Raw genomic sequence first — 25,300 nt, 5'->3', positions numbered from 1 at the left:
TGGCAGAAGGGACTTCTTTGTAAAATCAAAGTCTAAGGATTGTGATTACATCAACAAATGACTCCTCAAAGACATCAAACAACGATGACATGCTAATTTTTAGTTTTTGGAGCTCTTTACTTTTCTTTGAAAAAATTATTACATGGAAAAAGATTTAAATTAATATTTGAAATCAGCATGAAAAGTTCATTCTTGGTATCAAAAAATTCTTGATCTATTGGAATCAAAAATTACTTTTAAGCCATTTGGTTACTATTGAACCGCGTCACTTCTTACATGAAGTCTGTTTTCACAAACTGTTTGATTAATTTGAAACTTTTTTTGCATACTTGGGGGTTTAGCCAATCAAAATGTACTACTTGCATACTAACAGGGCCAGTATTACACCAACTACTACTGCTGTTAGTGCTATTATTACCTTTAATACTACTATTTTTTCTACTAATACTTCTAAAATTACAAAGGATAAGAGCATTAGGGTGGTATGTTCGGGAAATATTTAGCCGGAAGTTATACTAAATCAGAGAAAATTATATGTATGCTGATGTTAAAAGGGTATATCAGGGATTTCTCAGGTATGGCTCAAAGTCTTAAATTGAAACTTCTAGGGTAGGTTGATTGCAAATACTAAACTGAAAAAAGCACGGTGTGAATACTATTATGACTGATTGTAGTAAAAATCAATATTTTTTAAGCCTAGAACTAAGAAGATATTCTTTAATTGCAGCCGATAATGGCTACTTTAAGCAAAGCAGAGACTGAAAATCAGTTCATAGGATCCGAAGTCCAAAGTATGGAGCATGAAAATAACGAGGTATAAATCTTTGGCATTTTCCTATTTTTGTATCATAGAACATATTTTAACTGCACCTTTCTGATACGGTTGCTCTACCTTTGAAATTTCAGATTTAATAAAATAAAAAATAACCTTTTTGAAGACCTCATCCCTGCCATGTACCTTATGGCTAATACGTAATATCATTGATGATACCACTCTATAATAGCTAGAATCTTTATTAAAAAAATTCAAGGATATAATTTGATTTTCAATTAAAAGTTTTAGTGCCCTATTTACGGGTCAAAAAGAGATTAGAGTGAAAGTAACCTTCCTCTCGAGACCAATTATTTTCCAAACACACCCAGTCAACATTTTGAGATGGCCATTTTGTTCAGCTTAGTAAGAAGGTCCGTTAACGATGTCTTTAGGGATATTTTGTTTGTCCATCCCCCCCGCCCAAATATGCAATAGCCCATTGTGCCCTCCCACTTGCATATTCAACCCATGAATGCCGATTTTCTTAGGGGTATATAAGCAATATCGCAGGTGGTCCTACTCTATAATGGTTAGAATTACTATTAAAAAAATTTTAAGGACCCAATTCATTTGGAAATTAAAAGTTCTAGTGCCTTATTTACTATTCAAAAGAGACTAGAGTGATAACAGCCTTTCCCACAAGCTCAATCATTTTCCAAACACACCCAGTGAACATTTTGAGATGGCTATTTTGTTGAGCATAGTAAGACGGTCCAGTATCAAAGTCCTTAGGGACATTGGGTAGGTCAACCTCCCTCCCAATTATGCGATTGACCACTTATGTTTTATCACTAAATTTTGCGTTTGAACTAAATTAAGGTACTCTGTGTATGATTGCTAATAAGACACCTCAGCATTGTATCGAGAATGACTGGAGTTATTAAATTGAATCTTTGAAAGTCTTGGGGGGTTTTATGATTGGAAATTAAAAAAATTAAAAATAATAGAGTGTAACGAATTGAAAAGATATTAAAGAGTTGAACTTACAAAGGTATGAGACAGTTGCTTGTGCTTTCGCTAAGATACAACGCTGTATTTGGTTCTTGGATTGAAGCTGAAGACTTTCAAAATATCTATGTGAAATTCATGTTCAGCGCGTCTGACCCCATCCATTACAATTTGAATTAAATAAGTGATTTGTTGATAAAACTCTATCCATCCATCAAATTTAAGGGGAAGTATGAATTTACTCTTGTTCATTATATTCTTGAGCACACATATGATATTCTGAAAAAGGCATGGCACATATGTGACTTATGTTGGATATCATGATTTGCGACTCGTTACTGAGGAATGGATAGAATCAATTAATTCGTGCGAAAATTGATTCATCACCTCACCACACTAGGAATATGGTAGCCTAAATTATTTTTGTCGTGCAATCAGTAAAATAATATTTGCTCATAAGAATGGGGGATTCCACTTTAACTATTGAACGGAACACGGCAAGATTTAAATTAGTTCTCCCTTTGACAATGAGAAGGTTATTCTTAATGACAATCTGAAAGATGTCCTTGGTTTTAAGAAAAATTTAATCACTGGTTTAAATTTAAGTGCCGGAAGTATCTGTGGGATATAATATGTCATTTTGAAGACTATCCCTCTGGCTTCTCGTTAGATACTTGTATGATTTTTTACACGTCCTTTGTCGAGACACTGAAAGTTGGTAGTACCAATGTCGTGCTGTCAATAGAAAAATCTCTGCTTAACCATGACACTGAGAAGATTATTTTCAATTATAATCTGAGCAATGTTCTTGGTTTTAAACAAAATATAATTTAATAATTGAAGCACTGGAACGTATCACTTTGGCAGACTGTCCCCCTGGCTTTTCATTAGACATTTGTATATTTGTTTTTCACATCCTTTGTTGAGACATCAAGAGTTGGTAATACCTATGTCCCCTTCTACGTATTCTCAAACGAAAAACACCTCATGAATACATTCAAAGCTAAAATATAAAGCACCTTCAATATATCCCAGTCAACACTTCGTACTTAGAACTCTGTCAGCTAACATTAAAAAGTGAATTTGTCAACCCTCTAGCAATAAAAATGGGTTTGGTTTTAATTACATGTCATTTTCGACCCATTAGAATATGAGATGGGTCTTAGAAAAAAATACTTGTGTTTGTCCTAATATTGATTGCTATGGTGCTATTATTGGACCACGACAATTTGTCATGGAATGGACAATTACAGGAATCGTTCGTCAATGTCCGGTTACGGTCTTGGTAATTAGTTTACTAAGTTGTTTCACTCTGCATTATCCTTAGCAAAAAATATATTACACGGATTGCCACAGATTTTGCGTCCTCTACATTACATGATTGGGGCCTCTGGGAAGGATTTTGAAAGTGTTTCACAAAATATTAGGTCTAGTGCACGATCCGTGGGTGAGTGATTGAAATTACGACAAAGCAGAAAAGGTTTAGAATGGGTGAGAAACACCTCATCACTCCTCAGTCTTAAATCAGACTGAAAGTATGAAACAACGCTCTTGTCAAGGAAGAAAAAGAAGTAAAAATAGTTAGATCGAAAAAGGATTTCTTTTCCTAGAAATGGCATATCTACCACATAAAGAGTCTGATCCTACAGTCAACTTATCTTTAAATCTTTTTGGTGCAAAAAATAATGATATGAGTGAAAAACATGGTTACTATGAACAATTTTATTTGCAACAACTGCTCTCTGAAAATGTACATTTACAAATTTATTCCAGTAAAGATTGTTTCTAGCAATAAAAATCTAACAATAAAAAACCTAGTGTAGCCAAAGTATTTGTTTAGGCAAATCAGTGTCTACATAAATGGAACATTGTTGAGCACAAGCAATAATCTTTCAAATCATGAAAGTTATATATAATTCATAATAATGACTCCAATGTCCTTTAAGAAATTGAGAGGTAGGACTATTGGATTTAAATATAAAAAGAACATCGACACTAGCAGTACACTTAGAGAGATGACAACTAAACATTTACACTTGGCTGGGAAAAAAAATCACGAAATATTTAATATACATCAGTGGTTGGCTCCTAATGTAAAGATTGATATAAAAAAAACAATTTGCTCTATCCAATTTTATTTTGTGAAAAATAGTTGACACTGTACCTGATGTGGCAGTCTCTCTCACCTCCGCAATACTTCATGTGCAAAATCAACAAGTTATGAGCTCTGTTGCTTTGGCAATTGAAAAATTAAGAGCTAGTGGAAGAAATATATATCTGCTTGTTCCTTATAAAAGCACGAATCAACGACTTATTGGTATTGGTTCCCGTACATGCACCCATTCTTCCTTTTTCAATAGAAAAATTCAATCAGAACTTACTTTGGCTTTTGTGAAAAGAGCTAGTGCCGTTGGATCATGGCCAAATTCTCCACATAACTTAGAAATGTTTGGACTTTCATCTCTTGTTTGTAAAGTAAGGTCCAATAGGACTTTATATGAGTTGACAATGCATGTCATAGATCAAGATTCACAATTATTTGAAAATGGTATAACCGAAGAAATGTTTCCAAAAACTTATTTTATCATTGGATAATATTTATCCAGTGCTGATGATATGACTATTGTCTGAAAAGGTTCAGTACGTTTAGAGTTTACCTTTGCCGAGCCATTTGAGGAGAATATTGTATTAATCTTACTAAATCAATTTGTAACCTATTTGGAATTTACCCCTGAAATTACCATGTTGGATTCTCTCGAGCATATTCAAAGCTTTGACCCTATCCTTATCATTTTCAATAGTAGAAAATCAACTGTGAAGACGGGGAATTTTGTGTGTATATTTCAAACAGCAAAGAATATTGAATTGTTGATCCTCTTGGCTTACCATATACGTTCTACATGCCTCACATTGAAAACTTTCTTGAGCAAAGTGGAAAATATATTATTCAAAATCAAATAAGAGTAAAAGATTTAGAAGCCAAAGCTATGATTTTCTTGCACTATTATATCTTATTTTTTGATGTCGCGGATATGCTTACAGTGAATTTCTAAGCATTTATGGTGACAATCCTTGATTGAATGGGTTTCTAGTCGAAATACTCTTTCTTAACTGTTTAATATAAATTTTAGTAGCCTAAAAGAACATTAATTAAAATTTTTCTGTAAATTCGTTTGTTCATAAAACTTTTATATACAAAAACTCTGTGCTCATTATATTTGTTCTTCCACATGTAGGTAATTTTTGGAAATCATACATTGCGGCAGCTCGTCAGGATTCAACTAGTATTTAACTTGGCATGCGAAGTCAGGGTCAGATTTTCTGCAATATAATATAACTTAATTTTATTATATTCTTCGTAAAGTCAATAGTACTATTTTGATTCATATTATAGAATACACGTGTTTCAATTTGTTTATTTCAAGCAATGTCACACAGAAAATTCTCATATGAAGATTCACTTTCTGTAACAGCTAAATAAATGGGTATAGGATTACAATTATAGTAGCCAGGATATTCACAGCAATTTCGTAAAGGCCAGACTCTTATTATTCTAGCAATTGAAGTATTGACTAGGTTTTACCTCCTGAAACAATTTAAAACCATGGCAACACCAGTCTTTTAAAAATGAACTAAATAACATTTCGTGTTTTTGGCAATCATGCCAGGGTAAGTATTTTCCCGTTCATTATACTTATCATAATGACGATTGTAGCATAGGAAACCTCTAATTTGAGAGTCACAAAACTCTTCAACACAGGAATTAGAGTCTTTAATATATACTGCAAATCCTCTCAGCAACTTACAGTGATATTATAAACAACACTTTTCATTATAGTCATCAACAAAGCTATAATTTTCAAAAGTTAACTATCCGCCCATTTATACAAACATATGTAAAAAAAAATTCGTTGTTGACTGTCTCACTTTCAAAAATAAACTCGTTGGGTAAAATGAAAGTCTTCTGGGAGGAGGAAGAGCTACACCACAAAACTTATTCGACTTATTTGTTGTTTTATTGCTTGCTGGCCGTCTGGGTAGTTGTTAAAAGCCAAATCACCATGTCATTTTATTTTGTTTCAATTGTTATATCAACAAGTTGAGTAAATGCATATAGGCCACAACGTAAAAGTTTCATGCAATAGTCGAAAGATGGAGACTCATTTCTCATTATATCGTTAAGCATTCCTTGTGAAAATATTTTTCTTTGAAAAAATAACTGTAGAAAATTTTCATCTACTTTCAAACATTTTTCCATAGTCACTAGATTCTGTATGATTTTATTTTTTTTTTCAAATCCACTTATTATCAATCCTGACACTCACCACCGATTATAGAAAAACTTTAGATCTCGCTAGTAACAGACGTACTCCTTTTTTGTAGATTGATTCAGATCATTGTCTTCAATATATTTCTTCCGATTTGAATCTGCTTAATTGTATAATTTACTGCGTAAATATTTTGTCGCATTCTAGGGTTAGCCGTCAACCCTTTATAATTTCTATTGTAGCATTAGACACTCTGGGTTTCTTTTCACTACTATTAGTGCCTGCGATATCAACAGAGTAAAACTATCCATTCCTAAGGAGTAACATCCTTGATGTTGAAATACTGAACTCTTTTTCATTACTGAAGCAAAGTCACGCAAGATTGCGTTACCCTCAACTTCAAATACGGAACATGCAAAAGTAAACAATCCCCATGACGTAACACCTGCTGGATGTCAAGGAATCCAGGAGTAGGGCTGACATGGAAAGCAGGGATAAGGTTGACATGAAAATCAGTGAGAGGGACTTCTACTATAACGATTATGTTTGCTACTACTCTTACTACTGCTGATAATGGGGCTAGCTACAACTGTGAGTCCTTTTAATCGTTACTATTTTTGAGTGCGAATACTTGAATTGCATCCATGATTGTGACTAATTGTAACTCCAACTACTCATGACTTTGACTACTTTGAACTCAGATTGCAACAACATGCTATTTTGACTGTAATTATTCCTTATTTCTGCAGCTACTAATGACTGTGACTGCAAGTAATTTTAACTCTGGCTGCAAATATTTTACACATAGACTATGACTGTTTGCAACTGCAAGTACTTCTGGTTACCACTGAAGCTAATTGGAATTGCGACTGAAGCTACATGTGGCTTTGACTATTTTTAATGGCAATTGTGAGTTCTTGCAGCAGCTACTACTGCAACTGTAATTTTAGTGAATATATATCCTGGTCATAAGCCTACAAGGATACACGACAGAAAAATCTAGTGTCGTGGGCGAAAAATTATTAATAAGTAACAACTATTAATAAGTTTTGTTTCTAACAATTTTTTTTCGTTACCGTACAAATCCTCTTTGGTAGTCGCTGTGAAAATACATGATGGATATTTCCATTTTAAAATTTAAAAAAAATCAAAATTTTCTACACACCAAGTTTTTATGTCTTATTTTCTCCCCTCCCTTCAATGTTTTTTTAGATTTGATGAGAATGTAGTTGTTAAAATAGTTTTTATTGCCCTTTTAATCTCATAATAAATTGAATAGTTACTTTTATAGTCACAAAATCTTCAATTTGTATTTGCCAACACTGTCTGCGTAGTTGAAAAATTATATCTGTTACTATTCAACTTGTAATTCTTTTTGCCAAATATTTATCTTTCTATAGATTTTCAATTTGGAGTTAGAAATCGGACAAACTACTAGCATGCTGAGCGAAACTAGTCAAGACGGTAACACTCATAACTGGGAGGTTTTTGTACGTGGCAAAAACAATGCCCCTATTGAAAATATCATTAATCGACTGGTGTTTCGATTGATATTATTTCCTGATCCAGTAAGAAGTAAGTTTCTCTTTTATATTTATTTTGACCATTCTTAGTTTTATAGTTGTTGTTTTTTTCGCCTTCTAGTCTTTTGTAAGAAAATTGCTGGGTTTTTTTTCTATTGTAGGTCCAAATAATAGACCCTAAGGGTGTTAAACAATTTGTAGTGTGGAAATAGGGGCTAATGTTTGAACAGCTTTCTAGCTCAATCTTTTGACTATAGATAGTAGATTCAGTAGTTAATTCCTTTTTTCGTCACAATTTGTTGGTTTCAAACGGTATATTTCTATCGTAAAAAACACACTTCACATTAGAAAAACTTGCTATTTCCTGGCAACTAGATTCTTCTGAAGTAGAAGGGTCTTTTCCAGCAATTTTTAAGGGGTTTGGGAAAAGCCTGGGTTGAGAAGTATCCATTTACCTGAGAACTATGTATTATGAAAATAGCGCGCATGTTCAAAATATTGAAGGATAATACTTTATTTTAAAGAAGGGTGGTTGAGGCTTTTTTGACCATTTATTGGCTCTGAATTCCATCTATTGGGTTTAGATTGGAGTGTATTAATTGGTAATTTTCAGGAAATGATCAGGGAGATGACTAATTGACAAAAAAGAAAAATTGGAACGCTACTAATACTACAACTACCACTAATTCTAATGCTACCACAACTACTACTGCTGCCAATGCTATCAATATAACTACTATTCTATAGCGAGTCTTAATATGGCTGGTGTTATTTAAATAAACATCTAAAGAAAAGTTAAATGAGAAGATGAACTAAATCAAATTATACTATGTGCATGCTGGTTGCTGATACTGGCGTATCAGCAATTTTTTTTTAACAGCCCGTTATATCAAGAGGAAACTTCAGGGGCATTATGGGTTGGATGTTCTGTACCTGCTACTAATACTACTACTACTATTAAACTACTCCAACTACTATTTCAATTGTAACAGCTTGCAAGGCTTTGAAGATTTAGATGAAATATAGGTCAAAAGAAAATCAGAAGTATATACCAGCATTATTTTTCGAACCGTTCATCATGTCAAAATGATGTTGCAACTGCTATTACTATTACTACCACTACTGCTATGATACTAGTACAATTAAGAATAGGTGCCTGAAGGTGACAATTCGACAGAATATTTCGGGGGAATTTAAACTAAATCAAAACACACTGTGTAAATGCAGGTTGTGAAGAGATTTATCTCAAAAATACATTTGGGTATTAAGTTGAAACTTTCAAAGAATGCTTAAACGGGAGGATCAATTGACAAAAAGGTAATATACGCATGTCATTACTAACGCTACAACAATTGGTACTTTTACTAATACTACTACAAATATTAAACGACTTCAACTACTATTTCAATTGTAAAAACTTGCCAGGCTTGGGACACTTAGATCAAGTTTATGTCAAAAGAAGCTCAGAAGCACATATCAGCATTATTTTTCAAACGGTTCATCGTGTCAAAATTAAACTTCCGGGTCATCATGAAAAGGTTATTGAACTGACCAAAAGGAAAGATGTACATGCTTCTTTCACTATTAATACTGCTGCTACTACTACTATTACTACTACTAATAATGCAACACTAACACTGTTTCTACTTCTTCTACTACCACCGCAACCACTATGATACTAAAACTGTTAAAGCTCAGTATATAATGGTAAAATTTGAAAGAATATTGATGGCAAATTCGAACTAACAAATAACACTTACTTACTTACTTAGAAATTATCCTCCTACGCCTGAGAGCGCATAAGGCAGCAACAGTGATTCGCAGTGACGATCTGTCCTGAGCCCTCGACCAAAGCTCCTCCATCAAAGACCTCTCCTTCTTCGGTTCCTCCTCTAACATCCTGCCAATGGTAATTTTGGGTCTCCCTTACTTGCGGAGCCCAGGGGGTGTCCAACACCATATGTCATGAGGTAGCCTTCCATCACCCATTCGTACCATTTGCCCCCAATACATCCATCGTTGCTTTCTGATGGCATCAAGGATGGGGGTATGATTTGTCATGATATGAATCTCATCATTTCTTATTCTCTCCCCCAATGTATATTCAAAAATGATCTTAGGCAGTTATTATCGAATGCCCTAGTCGTTTTCCTAGTTGTGCAGTGATGCTCCGAGTTTCACAGCCATATATAAGGACGGAGAGGATATTGCTATTATAAATTCTGAGATTTAGCTTCTGGGAATATTTGTTATTACTCCAAAAATTTCTAAGACAATTACAAACAGAGCCAGCCAATGCTGTTCGGCACAAAATTTCTCTTTCAGGATTGGCATCTTGCGTTAGAATGTTCCCGAGATATTTGAACTCTCTCACTACTTCAATTTCCTCATTATTGACCAAGAGTCCCTCAGCTAAGTTAGGAGTGATCGCATTTGACATTGATTTAGTCTTGTTAGCGCTTATGGAGAGTCCAACAGCATTTGCCACACGCCCAAGCTCATTTATATTGTGTTGTATAGCTTCTGATTCATGAGCGAAGAGTGCAATATTGTCCGTAAAAACACCATCATGAAGTGCTCTTAGTGGGTTTAATTGTAGACCCCCACTGAAGCTACATCCACGAAGGACAAAATCTATGACTATGGCGAATAACAGTGACGATAGAATGCAGCCCTACCTTACATCTGAATGAAGGGTGGACCAGTCCGTTAGGCCACCCTCGGTTTGTGCTGCGCACATAATATCAAGGTATAGCACTTTAATTATATTTGCAATTTTGATCGGATCCCGTAATGCATTAAAATTTTCCAGATAGTCTCGCGGTGTATCGAGTCGAAGGCCTTGAGAAAGTCTATAAATACTGTGAGTAGTTGAACCTGCCATTCATTAGACTCTTCGAGCAGGAATCTCAGGCTAAATATTAGGTCAAAACACGATCTGTTTTGGCGGAATCCATGTTGTTCATCTCTCAGAACTTTCTCCACTTTACTTTTAATTCTATTCAAAGTAAGACTCAAAGTCATTAGAGCCTCTTTTACTTCACTCAGCAAGAGAGGTCCGGAATATATTCCAAGATCGAACAGTGTTTCTTCAGGAAAATTTAAAGAAGTTGTGGGAGGGACCTGATTTAATACCTCACTGAAATGCTCCATCCAGCGTCGGTTTATATCATCTGTCTGGATTAATAAGAAGCCTTCTTTGTTTTCAACTTGGGTTGAAAAAGCCTTCAACTTACCTGCAAGCTCCTTCGTTATAGCGTACACAGTGCGATATCTCCCCGCCTGGTGGCTACTTTAGCCTGATCAGCCATAATTTCGAGATACACCCTCTTATCATTCCTAGTCTGTGTTTTGAATTGTTTATTCAGACGCTAATACTGCCCTTTTAAATCATCTAAATATTATCTAATGCATGTCGTGTTATGCTCATGCCTATCTACGAGAAATTTTACTTCTGCCCTTTGATCAATGATATCCCAGTTACTTTCATGTATCCACTGCTCTTTCTTCTTCATGTTGTATCCCACAACTTCTTGTGCCACTTGTTTCAGGGATTCGACAATCAATTGACAACTTCAATTGAATGTCAATTGACAACTCGTCCCTTAGTATGGAAAACTTGTTTGACAAAATAGATATATACTTTTGTAATACATGCGGGTCCTTCAGTTTTCTCACATTAAAATTTTTTAATGACCGCTGGGGCTTTATGACAGTTTTTAGTTTCAGCTTAAACTTAGCAACAACATATTGATGGTCAGAATAGCAGTTGGCACCTCGAAAGGTCCTAATATCCTCTGAACAACGTCGCCTGTGCTTGGTAATTTAAATGTAGTCCATTTCATTTCTTGTTAAACCATCAGGCGAGTTCCAAGTACATTTGTGTATTTGTTTATGAGTGAATCTTGATGCGCCGACGATAAGTTCATGAGTCGCACAGAAGTCAATTAAACGTACGTCATTATCATTGATTTCCCCCAGTCTATCCTTACCAAGGATAGCTAGGGCATAGGAGGTATGACTTCCAATTTTAGTGTTTAAGTCCCCACACAAAGTCACAATATCGTGCCGATGCGCTTTAGCAACAACATTTGACAACACCCGATAAAAATCATCTTTGGTCTGATCGAAAATATCATTAGTTGAGGCACAAACAACGATCACTGTCAATTCGGCCCGAAAAGTGGCAAAGCGAGCACGAAGGATCCACTCATTAATAGAATCCCAGTCCACTACGCATTTTTTTGCCCGACTACTTAATGCCATTCTTAATAATTCTTAAAAATTAACTGCCATTCTATATAAAAATGAACAATGAACAGAAACTTAAACGAACCTTCAAACGAACAGAATTTGATTCGTATATTAAAGGGGCTGCTCCCTCCTCAACGCCCCGCTCTTTACGCTAAAGTTTTTTACTATTTTAAAAAGTAGAGTTGAGAAAAAGAGTCAAACTTTAGCGTAAAGAGCGGGGCGTTGAGGAGGGGGCAGCCCCTTTCATATACGAATTAATTTTTGTTCGTTTTAAGTTTTAATGTCGCTCCTTACTTTCAGTTGAAAAAAACTTGTTTTTTTATTTAAAAAACTATGTACGGAGTATTTTCCTCATATAAGGAAGCAATTTTAGAGGATAATTGGACGTTTCTGAATGTAACATATTAAATTCTAACATCATAAACATGTTTCTAATGATTTATGACACTGTAACATATTACGTAAAATAGAATATTATGTTCGTCTTAAAATATTACTGTCGAGTTACTCCGTATATGAAAGGGACTTTTCCTCCTAAACGTACCACCCTTTACGTTAAAGTTTGACTCTTACTCTTGACTCTACTTTTTTAAACAGTAAAAAAAAGCTTTAGCGTAAAGAGTGGGGTGTTGAGGAGGAAAAGTCCCTTTCATATACGGAGTAATTTTTGTTCTTTTTATGTTTTAATGTCGCTCCTTAATTTCAGTAAGGTCTACTACTGCTATCACTGTTACTCGAACTAACACTTGCTTTGCAACTACTTTTATGGCTAATAGCATTAAGATAAAAATTTCAAGAAGTATTCGAATATGCAGGTTATCAAGAGGAAACATTAACAATGTCTTGCCAGTGGGTATTTCTTTTAAGTTGAGCACTAATACTACTGCTGTGACTACTACTACAGCTATATCTAAGGATATGAAGGTAAAATTTTTCAAAAAATTTTAGGGGGGAAGGTAAACTGAAGTACAACACACCATCCTTATACAGGTTGTAAAAGGTCATATCAGAAGTATCTTATGAACAGTTCGTGTGTAAAATTGAAACTTTCCCAGGAAAGATTAACTTAATAATCTAAGCCACTAATATAATACGACTTTGTCCCTCTTTCAGCAAACTACATGATTGTAGTTCAATTCGATTTAGTACGACATCTGCCTATATATTCCTTAAAATTTTCACCTTAATACCCTTAGCTTGTGTAGTAGCCATAGGCGTAGTGACAGCAGTAGCATTGGGACAGTATGCATATAGCACCTTTGGTTTTTTGTACATCCCGTTCAAAACGTAATGAAAGTTTCACCTAAACACCGTCAACTGCACCTGCATCATTGCTAATACGTCATCTTTACAACCTATGTGCATATACCGTTTTTAGAATTGGCTCATACAGTTTCAATATTACCAAAAACTTTCACCGGAGCCAAAAGATAACAACGTGTTTTTAAAAAACTTGAGTGAATAAAAATTGGGATCTGAAACTAATTAAGGAATAGCAACTATTATTTCGGCTTGTCTTAAAAGCAAAAGTTTCTCGCGAAAAGAAATTTATGGGGATTTTCAAAAAAGCCTGAAATCCTTCAAGAAAGGTGTCATGTCAAAATAAAAAGTGTACCATTGGAATCAATATGGTCAAAAAACCTTATAAAGGAAATTTCAGTCCCCCTCCATGAACAACAAAGAAAGTCACTTTTTGCATTGATTGCACTTATCTGTCACCCGTTTTTTTTGTTTTTTTTTCAGGCCTAGTGGATTACCAAAACCTCTTAGAGATATGCTTAATGGCTAATTCAAATGCTATTTTTCATGTCTAAGTGATTCTTATAAATTCTGCCGTCTACAAGTAACATATGGCACTAATACAGCACTTCCTAAGAAATTTCCCTCCGAATTTTTTTTTATTAATTGAATTTGTGACCATTTTCACTTTCTACTAACGACGTATAATTGTTGAAGCTCCCTTTAAATTTCTTTGTTTGTAAGTTTATCAGTTTAATCTATTATTTGCCCCCCACTATGAAAAATCCTGGATCAATCCACGTAAGAGACTGAAATTTAACAGACTCTGACTATAATGTAGCTGAACTTAACTTATATCCATCTACTAAATCAATTTTTTTTAATTTTACACGCAGGACTTTCAGTCTTAGCATGTTTAAATTGCTCAGAAATAGTTAAAAAAAGACCTTTCTTTTAATTTTTGTTAAGAATAGATCCATCCAATACCACAGAATCCAATTGTATGAGCAGTCAAAATACAGGGTGCAAGTTAAAGCTATTTCATAATTGCTTATTTCAGAGGGAAAGTAATCCGATTTTTTTTTTTTAAGTTATTTGCAATTCTTCCCAAATTCCTCTTATAATTACACTTCGGTGAAAATGCTGTTCTCAACCTATTTGCTCCCCAAAAATAATTTTTTTTTAGTTCACAATTCCTTTCGTTCATATCGAAGAAAAAGATAACGTTGCTCTAATATAATTGACAATTTCAGTCCCAAATATTATTTATAAAATATTCTTCAAGAATATCTGCAAGATTATTTACTTTTAATAAATCTAGTTCAGACTCTCTTTGAAGATCTCTCCAAGTTAAGATTAGTATTTTGATTAAAGCAAAATACTTATGGATGTAATATAAATAAGTTTTTTTTTAACTACTTTTATTATTTTAGCTATATGCAAGGCTCCGTTTACGATAAGAGAGACTGGCTACGGGTGTTTTAATATAAATATTGAAGTGCATTACAAAATCCCAATGAGGAAGAGTAATAGATTTAAACATTATTTGAAGCTGCACAACAAAATGGAGTGCCTGAATTTTAAGACACACACCATCATTTTTAAAAATATTGATGGTCATTGGAAGGACAAACTATTGAAAGCGGGTGCCGTAAGTTCTTTTTACCAATTTAAGATCATTTGTTGTTTTTAAAGTTAATCAGTGGTTGGGTTAAAACCTATGTTTAAACTGTAAGTTTTAACTTTATTGAGGAGGCTTACCTTATTCAAGAGAAAATAATAACACTGATATTGAGATAGTTTTAAATTTTTTTGAGCCAAGAATTTTCACGCTATTTAACACATAATAAAAAATGCTAGCAAATATATTTTAATTACTCTCTGTTTATCAATATTAATAAACAAACCAGCGTCATTTATCGTTTGCTTTTCTTGCAATTTTCCATCCTTCTTAAGTGTGTTTTTCTCAAAAACTTTCATCAGAACTGTTATAATATTTTTTCTGAAACAGTAATTATACTTATTTTTCTTTATTATTGCAACGATGAAATTTCAATAATTGTCAAATGTTATAAGGACAACAAGTCTCATTGTTGATAAGGGCCATCAGAAATGTAAGCTGAAGCTAAGGCTGGACCACTAATTGTATCACCTTAACTAATTAGTCTGCTTAAAGCTAATCTGCGTTCAGTGTTAAGGTTGTCTTCACTTTCTGTTATTGGGTCACTATAAGAACACATGGATGGGAATCGGATCCCTTTTCAATTCCCTTTTTCTTCTTGTTCCAATTTCCGTTGCCTTTTTAAAATTAGTTCTGAGCCAAAGACAAAAAGCAGGAGCTTTACCCTTTATTGGCTTTACAAGCTTGTTATAATCAAACAAAATCACTACAAATTATATTTTCATTAATGTTATGAAACACATCAAATTTGAGAGATGAAAAAATATTTTTCTATGGAACTGGTTAATGTGAACCAGTCCCCGAGTCATCATCCCCAAGCCTGTGGCTGCAGACGGAGTTATTCTGAATATATAATTAACAGAGTATTTAGCAGATGAGCTGTCCTAATCCTGAGACCACTTAAATATAAACTCTCCCAAATCAAAGATTTACCAAGCGGTCAAAGAGTAAAGATGGCTCATTTCTTCCCCAATTCTTCGATAGGAAATTTTTCTCAGAGTAATAAGGAAGAAAAGTTACTTCTTAGCAAAGACACTATCCAGTTAAATTTATAAAACACATACAGATTAAATGATAAATAGATAAAAAATGTACATGCAGGAAACAAACTGATAATTAAATAGTGAAAAACTAAGGTAGTCAGCAATGACCTGCTTCAAACGACAATAGTGTACTGTAAACCATCTTTTGGGTAGTTGATGGTAAGTCCAATAGGCTCGGTTTTTTTAGTAGCACACCATTATAGTGCAAATATATCCCTTTTACTCCTTTCAACTCCCACACCCGTTATTGGAAACTAAATCTCTCAGATGAACTATGTACTGCTTTAACAGTCCCGTGCATTGTATCATTCAGTTGCATGTGATTTGGAAATGGCGGCTTAGAAGTTAAGAAAATTTACCCATTAAACCGCTATTGTTTAAACCGCCATTGTTAATTAACTACAAGGAAAATTTTGGTATATATCGTATTTTGAAAATAAGATGTGATCATGTTAGAATAAAATAAATGCAAGGAAAATAGAGAAATCATTAAAATACATAATCCTATACAAAATACATAATATTTCGTTCCTTTTAGGGAAAAAAGTTAAAACGCCAAAGAGATGTCACTAATTTATATTTGGAAAGAACACCGAATTAGGAAATGAACAGAATATTGAAGTTCTCCTCTGATTTCTATCCTATCAGTAACTTCAATGGAAACTTCTGGGAGTGTTTATAAAACCAAAAATATGCTGACTATGCCTCACTCCCCATCTTTTGAGCTTCGCATAACATTTGTAAACTTTTTTTGCTTTCAAACCTGTGCCTTTTTTCTAATAGGCAGTATTTAATCCCACCGTTTCTATAATCAAAAAACAAAAAAGAAAATTACAACAAATTTTGACAGTTTCAATAAAACAACAATGAAATTTTGAGAGGAAACAAGACCTCTGATATGATTTGAATTTGTAAGACTGAAAAATGGCACTAGTGTCGGCAAAAAAAAAAATTATTGTCCAATTTTATGTAATACTTTAGGAAAATAACAACTCCTAAAGTATTTTGTAACAACCAGGTGTATATAAAGGGTTAATAATCAACAACACCTGCTATTTGCTAAGGCCCGATTGGAACTGGTTGCTGGGGTCTAGCTAGACATATAATGCAATCACTACTTTTTGGGTACGTGCCGTAAATAACCTGTTTGAAATAATGTGATTGTTTTACTGCTGTATTTTACTCAATAGTCCTCAAAACCTTTATTATTCTAATAGCAATATTAAGACGCACTGTAAAATTCTGTTTTTATTTTGTTACCTTCTGTTATCTTGTTATCAAGTTCTATCTTATCTTATCCTTTATCATCTTGCTTTTATTTTGTTTATATTATTTTGTTTTTATTTCTGTTCTTATTTATTTTGTTTTTATTTTGTACTTTCGTAATATTATTCTGTATTTGTGCAGCTTATACCATTTATAAGGCTTTTATTAAAATTTTTCTTAATTGCAGGTAATTCACCAAAATAAAAAAAAAGGAAAAACCCCAGGTATATGTTTAATTTCTCTTTGAATAATATACTTTTGTCAAAAAAATTCAACAGCTTTATAATTTCAAATAGTTCATGGCAACGACTCTAAATAAGGAGAGACGTGGCTTAATAGTAACCAAAACTCTAAAAGGCAGAATTTTGATGTCATTAAAAACGTTAAAGTAATTATCATATTATGCTGCTTTCAATATATATGATTCAGGTTTAATGTTACCTATCAAAAGCTACAAGCCTGAGAAAATTTCCCTGATTTTCGAGAAGGGGTATGAACAACCTATAAATTAAAAGTATCTGAATGGAAAGAGTGTCATTAGATTCAGCTTATCCAAAAACCAGGGGTATCATATTTTTGGGGGCTTGGGGGGATTTCCCCCCAATTTGGAGAAAAAATTATTATATAGCCCATGTCCATTGACTCTATGGATGGAGATACCGTTTGTCCCTCCAATAAAATACCAGAGCTCCACCCCTGCAGAGAAACTTAGGGTAGAAAATTCAGGCTCCTATATGAAAATTAAATAAAAAATAAGTTTTTTCAACTGAAAGTAAGGAGCGACATTTAAAATTAAAACGAACAGAAATTATTCCGTATATGAAAGGGGTTGTGCCCCTCCTCAACGTCCCGCTGTCTACGCTAAAGTTTGAATATTTGTCATAGATCTACTTTTTAAAACAATTAAAAACTTCAGCGTAAAGAGCGGAACGTTGAGGAGGGGAGAGCTTGTTTTTTATTTAATAAACTTGTTTTTATTTAATATCTAAATGTTTTAAATTAATATATGTTTTGATTTTGACTAACCGCACAGGAATAATTAAAATAAAATTTGCATATTATTTTTTTGGCTAAATGGCTTTCTCATAATTTTGATCGGACGTGTTGCCCCCCAATTTTTGGTTACTTAATAATACGACCAGAACTTTTTATATTTTTGCGAACGTTTTTATTAGCAATGAAAATACGCAGCTTCCGAATTAACTTACGTAACGAACTTCTATATTTGTACGTTTTTATTACATATATAAGATACATATATATTCACCCCCTCGACAATACCTCGCTCTTTACACTAAAGCTTGAATTTTGCCCCAATTCTTTCAAAATGGCCATGAATCACAAAGGCAGTAAAATAAATAGTTGAAATTTCAAAAACACTTTAGCGTAAACAGCGAGGTGTTGAGGAGGAGACAAACGCCCTCATATATATAATGATTTCTGTTTGTTTTAAGTTTTAATGCTGCTCTTTACTTCCAGTTGAAAAGTTTTTTTGTGTATTTTCTCATTGTTTTTTTTTAAATAATGCTAGAAAATCCTGCGCCCCCTTCATAGAAATTCTCTCACGATAAATTCCTCCATTGAAAGATCCTCCCTAGTAAAATCTTATTCATTCCGAACATCTTTCATTTTACTCATTATCCAGTACACTAGAGTTTATCCCTTGTTGGGATTTAATGTTCATTTAGTTCTGATTTGATTGCAAGGAACTTACTCATACATAAAGAGGGAATTGTATTGTGGAAGAAAACTTTTCAGACAAAGGCAGCTGCTTTTTCCATGTAGACTCCTAATATATCAGTTTTTATGTATAATGAAAAGAGAAATCACCAATGCCACAGCACAAACACAAAAAAAAAAAAAAAAAAAAAAAAAAAAAAAAAAAAAAAAAAAAAAAAAAAAAAAAAAAAAAAAAAAAAGGAGACAGAAGGAGAAAAGGAAGACTGTTTTCCTAAATTAGTGATTAATATAGACCAGCACTTGAATGAGGCCCCAACCCTACTCATCCATACAATCACATAGGTCAAACAGCACAGCCACACACAATCAACCATAAAGAATAATCCATGGACAGGCAGTCATGTCGTCAATAAGTATAAGTCGTCATTTACCAAACCATAGAAAAAATAATATAGACAAATAATTCAGAGGCAACACCCAACATAAGGGCTCATCAGGAGAATACACTGGCCTATATAGGGTTTCGCCACTCTAAATTCTCTACCCAGCACAGTGTTGTGGCTACCACAGAATATCCATGGCATCCCCGCGTCAGGTATCACCCCCAAAATACATGTCTATGAAAAAAACAGCAAATGTAAAACAACCAAGTAAAACCAAAACAAGCTTATCCTGTTAATATATCCCTCCCTTTAGCAACAATAGGTAAACTAAATATTATAAATTTTACCAAATCACAAATATTAACACATTGCAAAAAACCTGAATGAACTAAACAATTATATAATTCATCTTTACCATGTGGCTAATTTTTTAAAAATTCCGCTCAAATAGAAACACAATTCAAAATAAATGGCGCTGTGACAACATTTCTCGAACCTCCGAAATTAGTCAAAAATTTCTTTAAGTATTTCTAGATAATTCTTTTGATATTTATTTAAAAGTTCGTTATAATGAAAACTAAATTTTTTAAATTGCCAAGTTAATTTATTTGCAGAAAAACCTCTTGATATCAATTTTTGGCTTAAGATTTTACATCTATTTTTAAAATCAATATAATTACTACAAATCCTTGCATAACGAAGTAACTGTGAGAAAAACGCTGAATATGTGATATTTGAGTGTATATTACTTTCAGGGAATGGGAAACTAATCACTTCAAAATCAAAATCATCCGTTTTATTATACATTTTAAAACTTAATTTATTATTATCACAAATATTAATATTTAAATCTAAGAAATGATCTTCATGACCAGCGCCATGACTAGGCTCAAGAATAAGCTCTGATGGATATATATTTTTAGAAATATCAATGAAATCCTTACAATTTAAGACCAAAATATCATCTAAATATCTTTTATTATTTGACAAAGCATGTTTTAAATTAATTGGATTATTCTTATCCATCATATATTTATATTCTAGTTGACTTAAAAACAAGTCAGCTATAAATGGGCTGGCATTCCCCCCCATGGGAATTCCCATAATTTGCTTGTACAAATCACCCCCAAATCTTATATAAGTATTGTATAAAACAAATTCCAATAACTCAAAAATCATATCCAAGCTGTAACATCTCAAGTTAACTGTAGTATTAAAGCAGTTTGTCCATATGGCTTTTTTATTATAACTGTCTATTTTTAAGAACCTATTACTAGATAAGAGGAAAGATTTCTTTATAACAGTTTTTAAATTATCTAACACTAAATTGAGTGATAAATTAGTATACATTGTCGCAAAATCGAAAGACTCAATTCTTTTAGCTGAAACCATTGTTAAAGAATCTATCACCTGCAGTGAATTATTAACACTCCAATATGGATTAAAATTCGAAAATTTTTTAATACCAGAACAATAGGTTTTAAGTTTATTTACAATTTCCTTTAAAATTAAAGAGAGGTCAGTAGCAGCAATGCGGGTTGGACATTTAGCTGCTCCAGCAATAAACCGTGGTTTAGGGGGATTCTTATGAAATTTTACAGTCCAGTATAGGAAAGGGAACTTTTTATCATTGTCATTTATTTTAATATTAAAATTTTTAAAAAGTATTTCTTCAGTCTTTTCAATTAAATTCTCATCCTCTATATTTACCTTTTCATAAACATTAGTTGTGCCTAACTCCCTTTTTAAGATATATTAATATGTATATTACGGTTCAGAATTTCAATTTTACCCCGAATGCCCTTAAGGAGGGGTTCTGTGAGGTCCAAATTCTTTATTTATGCTCCAAAAGAGTGTTTTCCAACCCATAGAAATGCCCCATAAAACACATTGATTTTTTGATTTTTCATTATATGCAAAACGTATACTCTCTTATCCCCTGCTCTTGTCCCAGACTTCCAAATTGTCAGAATTATAGATAAGATTTTACTAATAATAGTATGTTTACTACATAGATTAATACATAGATTAATGGGGACATTACATAGATTAATGGGGACAGAGGACCATGAGAAATAAAATAACTGCTACAAAGTAAAGAAATAAGATTCCCGAGGACAGTGATAATAGCGTGTCATAATTAATGTCTCATAATAGCATTTATCTTAATCATTATGACACAGCCCTTATAATTAGTATCTCAGTTTTACCATTACCAACAGAATAACTGGCAGAGAACTAACAAAACGACATATCTGAGCTGAACTTTAAAATATTCCAAATCAAAGTCGCAATATATATGAGGTACACCAAGAAACTTTGAATAATTTCAAAATGCACTGAGTGGCAGACAATCTTTCTCTTTGTATGATCTCTATAAAACTAATCGATCTCATTGACATTTGATCAGACTTAGGATCTTATCTCGAAAATACATGCCGCTCAATTTTATATTTTTATTTGTTCTCTTATCGTGCGAATGGGACAGTAGGAAAAAATATAGAAATAAATAACTGAATAAGTAAGCTATTCAAGTGGCGCTGTAGAACCTAGATTTTCTGTATACGTTGGAGTAAGATAAAATCAGCCCCTTAATAAGATACTGAAGGTCTTTTAACAAATTGAAAAATAAATAAATGTAAGGCCACTTATGGAAGCATAACTTTTGTGATGGCCAAATGTGAGGCCAGTTTTATTTTTGTCGAGTAAATTTAAAATTAATAATTCAAAATGTGAATAAAGATTATCCCGGTTGCAACGGTAGCAAGCACCCTGGTAAGAGACAATCACGCCTCATAGTAAAAAACAAAATAGCCACTAAATCCTAAAATTAGAATAAATCTTAAAAATGAAGTAAAAAATGAGAACCGTCTTGTCAGAAACCCTTATGTAGGAAACTTACAGCTCGTTGGCTTGAATATCAAATAAATCCAGTGGCTTGAAAATATACGAAACGTTGCTTGAAAAACGATATTCGACATTGATGGCATCTTTTTTCCTTTTTTTCCTCCACAGCTAGTGGGGCACTAGAAAATCATAGCGAGCTGTTTGATGGCTCTTTTTCTGGAATCTTTTGTAATGAAAACAATATATTTATAAATTTTTGCGACAAAACTGTATTTCCATATACAAGATTCATGAATGACACCATAATCTTAGGTTTTAACCATATAGGATGTGAAATTAAATGCAGTATTATGATGTTATCTATAAAGTTATCAGTATATTTTAACATATTTTCTCTTCAGAATCGCTAAAGTTATCATTTAAACTTCAAAAATATTTATTGTATCTGAGTATCAGGGTTGCAGTGGTTGCCTGCAACCTAAAAAGAGACAAACACGTCCAATACTAATAAATATAGTAGCTTATAACTCCTAAAAATAGAGTATGACTGAAATATTGAGTTTACTTTTAGAATCACCTCTTCTGAAACCCTTGTGTAGGAAACTTACAGCTCCTTTGTTTTAGTAACGAAGATAATCCATTTACTTGAAAAACAAGAAAAGCTGCTTGAACTATGGTATTCTGCATCGAGGGCATTTTCCCCCTCTCAGATAGATGGGCACTTGAAAATCATAGAGCGCTACTTAATGGCTCATCTTAATGGAAACTGCTACATCTAGTGCTTTTTGTAATTAAAAACTAAAAGTTTTTAAAATAGAATAGCTTTGTACGAAAATTTTTAAAATAGAATAAGTTTTAAAAGAAAAACTTAATTTTTATGCACAAGCTTGATGAACGATGACGTCATAATCGTATATATGACGTAATAAGCGAATGTAATATTATACATTTATACGTTTATCTTTCGAAAATATAATTTTATTTATTTTAGTTCTCAGTTAAGGATCGCCAATGTTATTATGTAACGTAATCTGCAAAAATATTAATGGTGTCTGAGCAATAAGCAATAATTATAATTTGTAGTTAAAACTAGAAAAATACTTGAAAATCAGTTTTGTTTAACTATGTTCTAACTACTCGATGCGTCATTTTATGGGACTGATTTTAAACATTGACACGATTTCAACAAGTGAACATAAGAAAAGAAAGTATGACAGAGAAAGGTATAATAGTCAAGTGATCCAAATATATAATTTAAGAAAAGAGAACTATAGATAAAAATAGAGATAAAATCCTGAAATAATAGAGAATAAATCAAAAGTCTATTTAGAAAAGATTTTTCCATAAAGGTTCGATATAGTTCGTCATAAATGGTGTCAGTCAAAAGAATCTCATGTAATAGTTATTAGTATGTAATTTATTTAGACTTTAAGTTGACAAATGTTTCAAAATTGCCTGTCCCAGGAATTGAACTTGGGACCAAAGTGGTAGCTTTGAGGCTGTTGAAGCTGCAAGCGGTAGCTTGCAGCCTAGTAAGAGACGATCATGTCCAATACTAAGAAATACAATAGCCCATAACTTCTAAAAATAGTGTTAGATAATCTAAAAAACTTCTGTATAAGAGGGAACTCAAGCTGCCACAAATCTATTCAAACAGACAGCTGATTGGAGTATTGAAAAGTACATATGTATATAATTTTACCTTTAGACGAGTAAATGTTTGTAGTGTGTATCATTAAATTTGTCAAGAATTGATTTAAAGAAATAATTAAGCTGTAATGACTTCTCTGTTTAGCCCCAGCCGTCGAGTTCACTAGGAGACTGCCAAAAATTACAAGTGTCTTGAAAGGAAGTGAAGCTACTTTTACTGTTACTTTATCACAGGAAAATGCAGAGGTTACATGGTATAGGTAAAATTTCCATTACTATAATTGGCTATTAATGCTCAAGCCCTTTCACAGTGTGGTAGAGGAGGGGATTAGGTTCAAATCGTATAACAAAAAAGCCAGTGAAAAGAAAATACTTGAAACAAAACTTCTCCTTTAGTGACAAGTTCATAGATGTATTAGAAAAAGACTGTACCTCCTCCTATTACTGATTGGCTCAGATACTTACACAATAAGGGAAGGGAGAACGTTAGCTTGAACCTTTATATCCCCCCCACAAAATGTAGTTATCTTCAAATACCTGTATTTAGGGGGGACACAATTTTGTTATTCGTGCTAAGGCTCTCATCCACAGGGTGAGACAGGACGGGGTCAAGTGCTAATCCTATGATGTTGCACGACATTGACATAAGTTTGTTTATTCCATGTTTTCGATCAGTATTAATAGTACACCAGAAGGACAAACACTTAAGTCTTATCTAAAAAGCGAAGACGAAATAATTCAAGAAAGTGTGAGTAAAGAGTTGTTTTAGCAATGAATGCTGACAAGGACAAATATTTGAACTATGAAAGAAACACTCAGGTGGCTTGTAGAGCTTAAACAGGCAAACATAGAAGATTTGTTTTTTCAAGGGTCTGGCAAAAAATGAAATACGTTACAATAAACCTAAAACCATTTATAAATACCATTAATATCATATCGTATATTATACACTTATTCATTGTGCTTGTTTTTAAACTTTCCTTAGTTTAGACTCATCTAGTATTATTTTCTTTAACTATATTTCATAAGTGCTTACGTTTCGAGGAAACCCTCCTCTTTTCTCAATGTTTGTACCCATTAAAAAAAAAAGTTGAATGTGTAACCTGTGCTAGGCGGTTTAATTTGTACCAAATCCTTATATGAAAAAGCTTGTGAAAATTCCTGTCTTTGAATCTATCTCTTTTAAACGATCTCTGAAGAGATTAAATAAAAAAAATAAGTTTTTTAAATGAAAGTAAGGAGCGACACTAGAACTTAAACAAACAGAAATTACTCCGTATATGAAAGGGGCTTTTCCTCCTCAACGCCTCCCTCTGTGCGCTAAAGTTTGACTCTTTCTCTTAACTCTACTTTTTAAAAAAGGAAAAAACTTTAGCGTAAAGAGCGGGGCGTTGAGGAGAAAAGGCCCCTTTCATATACGGAGTAATTTCTGTTTGTTTTAAGTTTTAGTGTCACTCCTTACTTTCATTTAAAAAAACTTGTTTTTTTTATTTAATTTCTAGACGTTTTTCAATTCATGCATGTTTTGATCTCGGCTCTCCGCAAATAAATAATTAAAACAAAATTTGCATATTAATTTTCTTTTTGGCTAAATGGCTTTCTCATAGTTTTAATCGGAAGATTTTGAGAAAAAAGGAGAGAGGAAGGAAGCCTAGCTGCCCTCTATTTTTTTATTACTTAAAAAGGCAACTAGAACTTTAAATT

At 33.1% G+C, this 25,300-nt stretch overlaps 2 protein-coding genes across 5 annotated transcripts in view; one reads left to right on the top strand and one right to left on the bottom strand.

Annotated features, from left to right (window-relative positions):
- Positions 1–730: 730 nt before the first annotated feature.
- Positions 731–25,300, top strand: part of LOC136042726 (protein AF-9-like) — a 57,068-nt gene continuing 32,498 nt past the window's right edge. The window contains exons 1-5 of the mRNA XM_065727687.1: positions 731–814; positions 7,431–7,605; positions 14,480–14,697; positions 17,224–17,260; positions 23,742–23,856. Coding sequence (XP_065583759.1) covers positions 734–814; positions 7,431–7,605; positions 14,480–14,697; positions 17,224–17,260; positions 23,742–23,856 — 626 coding nt within the window. The 5' untranslated portion in view covers positions 731–733. The remainder of the gene's footprint in view (positions 815–7,430; positions 7,606–14,479; positions 14,698–17,223; positions 17,261–23,741; positions 23,857–25,300) is intronic.
- Positions 3,580–25,300, bottom strand: part of LOC136042725 (uncharacterized) — a 171,046-nt gene continuing 149,325 nt past the window's right edge. Inside the window, exons 1-2 of one of the 4 annotated variants that reach the window (XR_010621401.1) lie at positions 21,310–21,461; positions 3,580–5,083 (exon numbers count right to left, since the gene is read on the bottom strand). The gene's annotated coding sequence lies outside the window, so the exon portion shown is untranslated. Of the gene's footprint in view, positions 5,084–21,309; positions 21,462–25,300 lie in introns of those variants that run through there. The other 3 variants (XR_010621400.1, XR_010621402.1, XM_065727686.1) reach the window with 3 other exon arrangements.

This window comes from Artemia franciscana, unplaced genomic scaffold (assembly GCF_032884065.1).
Source record: "Artemia franciscana unplaced genomic scaffold, ASM3288406v1 Scaffold_188, whole genome shotgun sequence".
Lineage (NCBI taxonomy): Eukaryota > Metazoa > Arthropoda > Branchiopoda > Anostraca > Artemiidae > Artemia > Artemia franciscana.
Note: the sequence above shows the minus strand (reverse complement) of the source record. Positions and strands in the feature narration are given on the sequence as shown.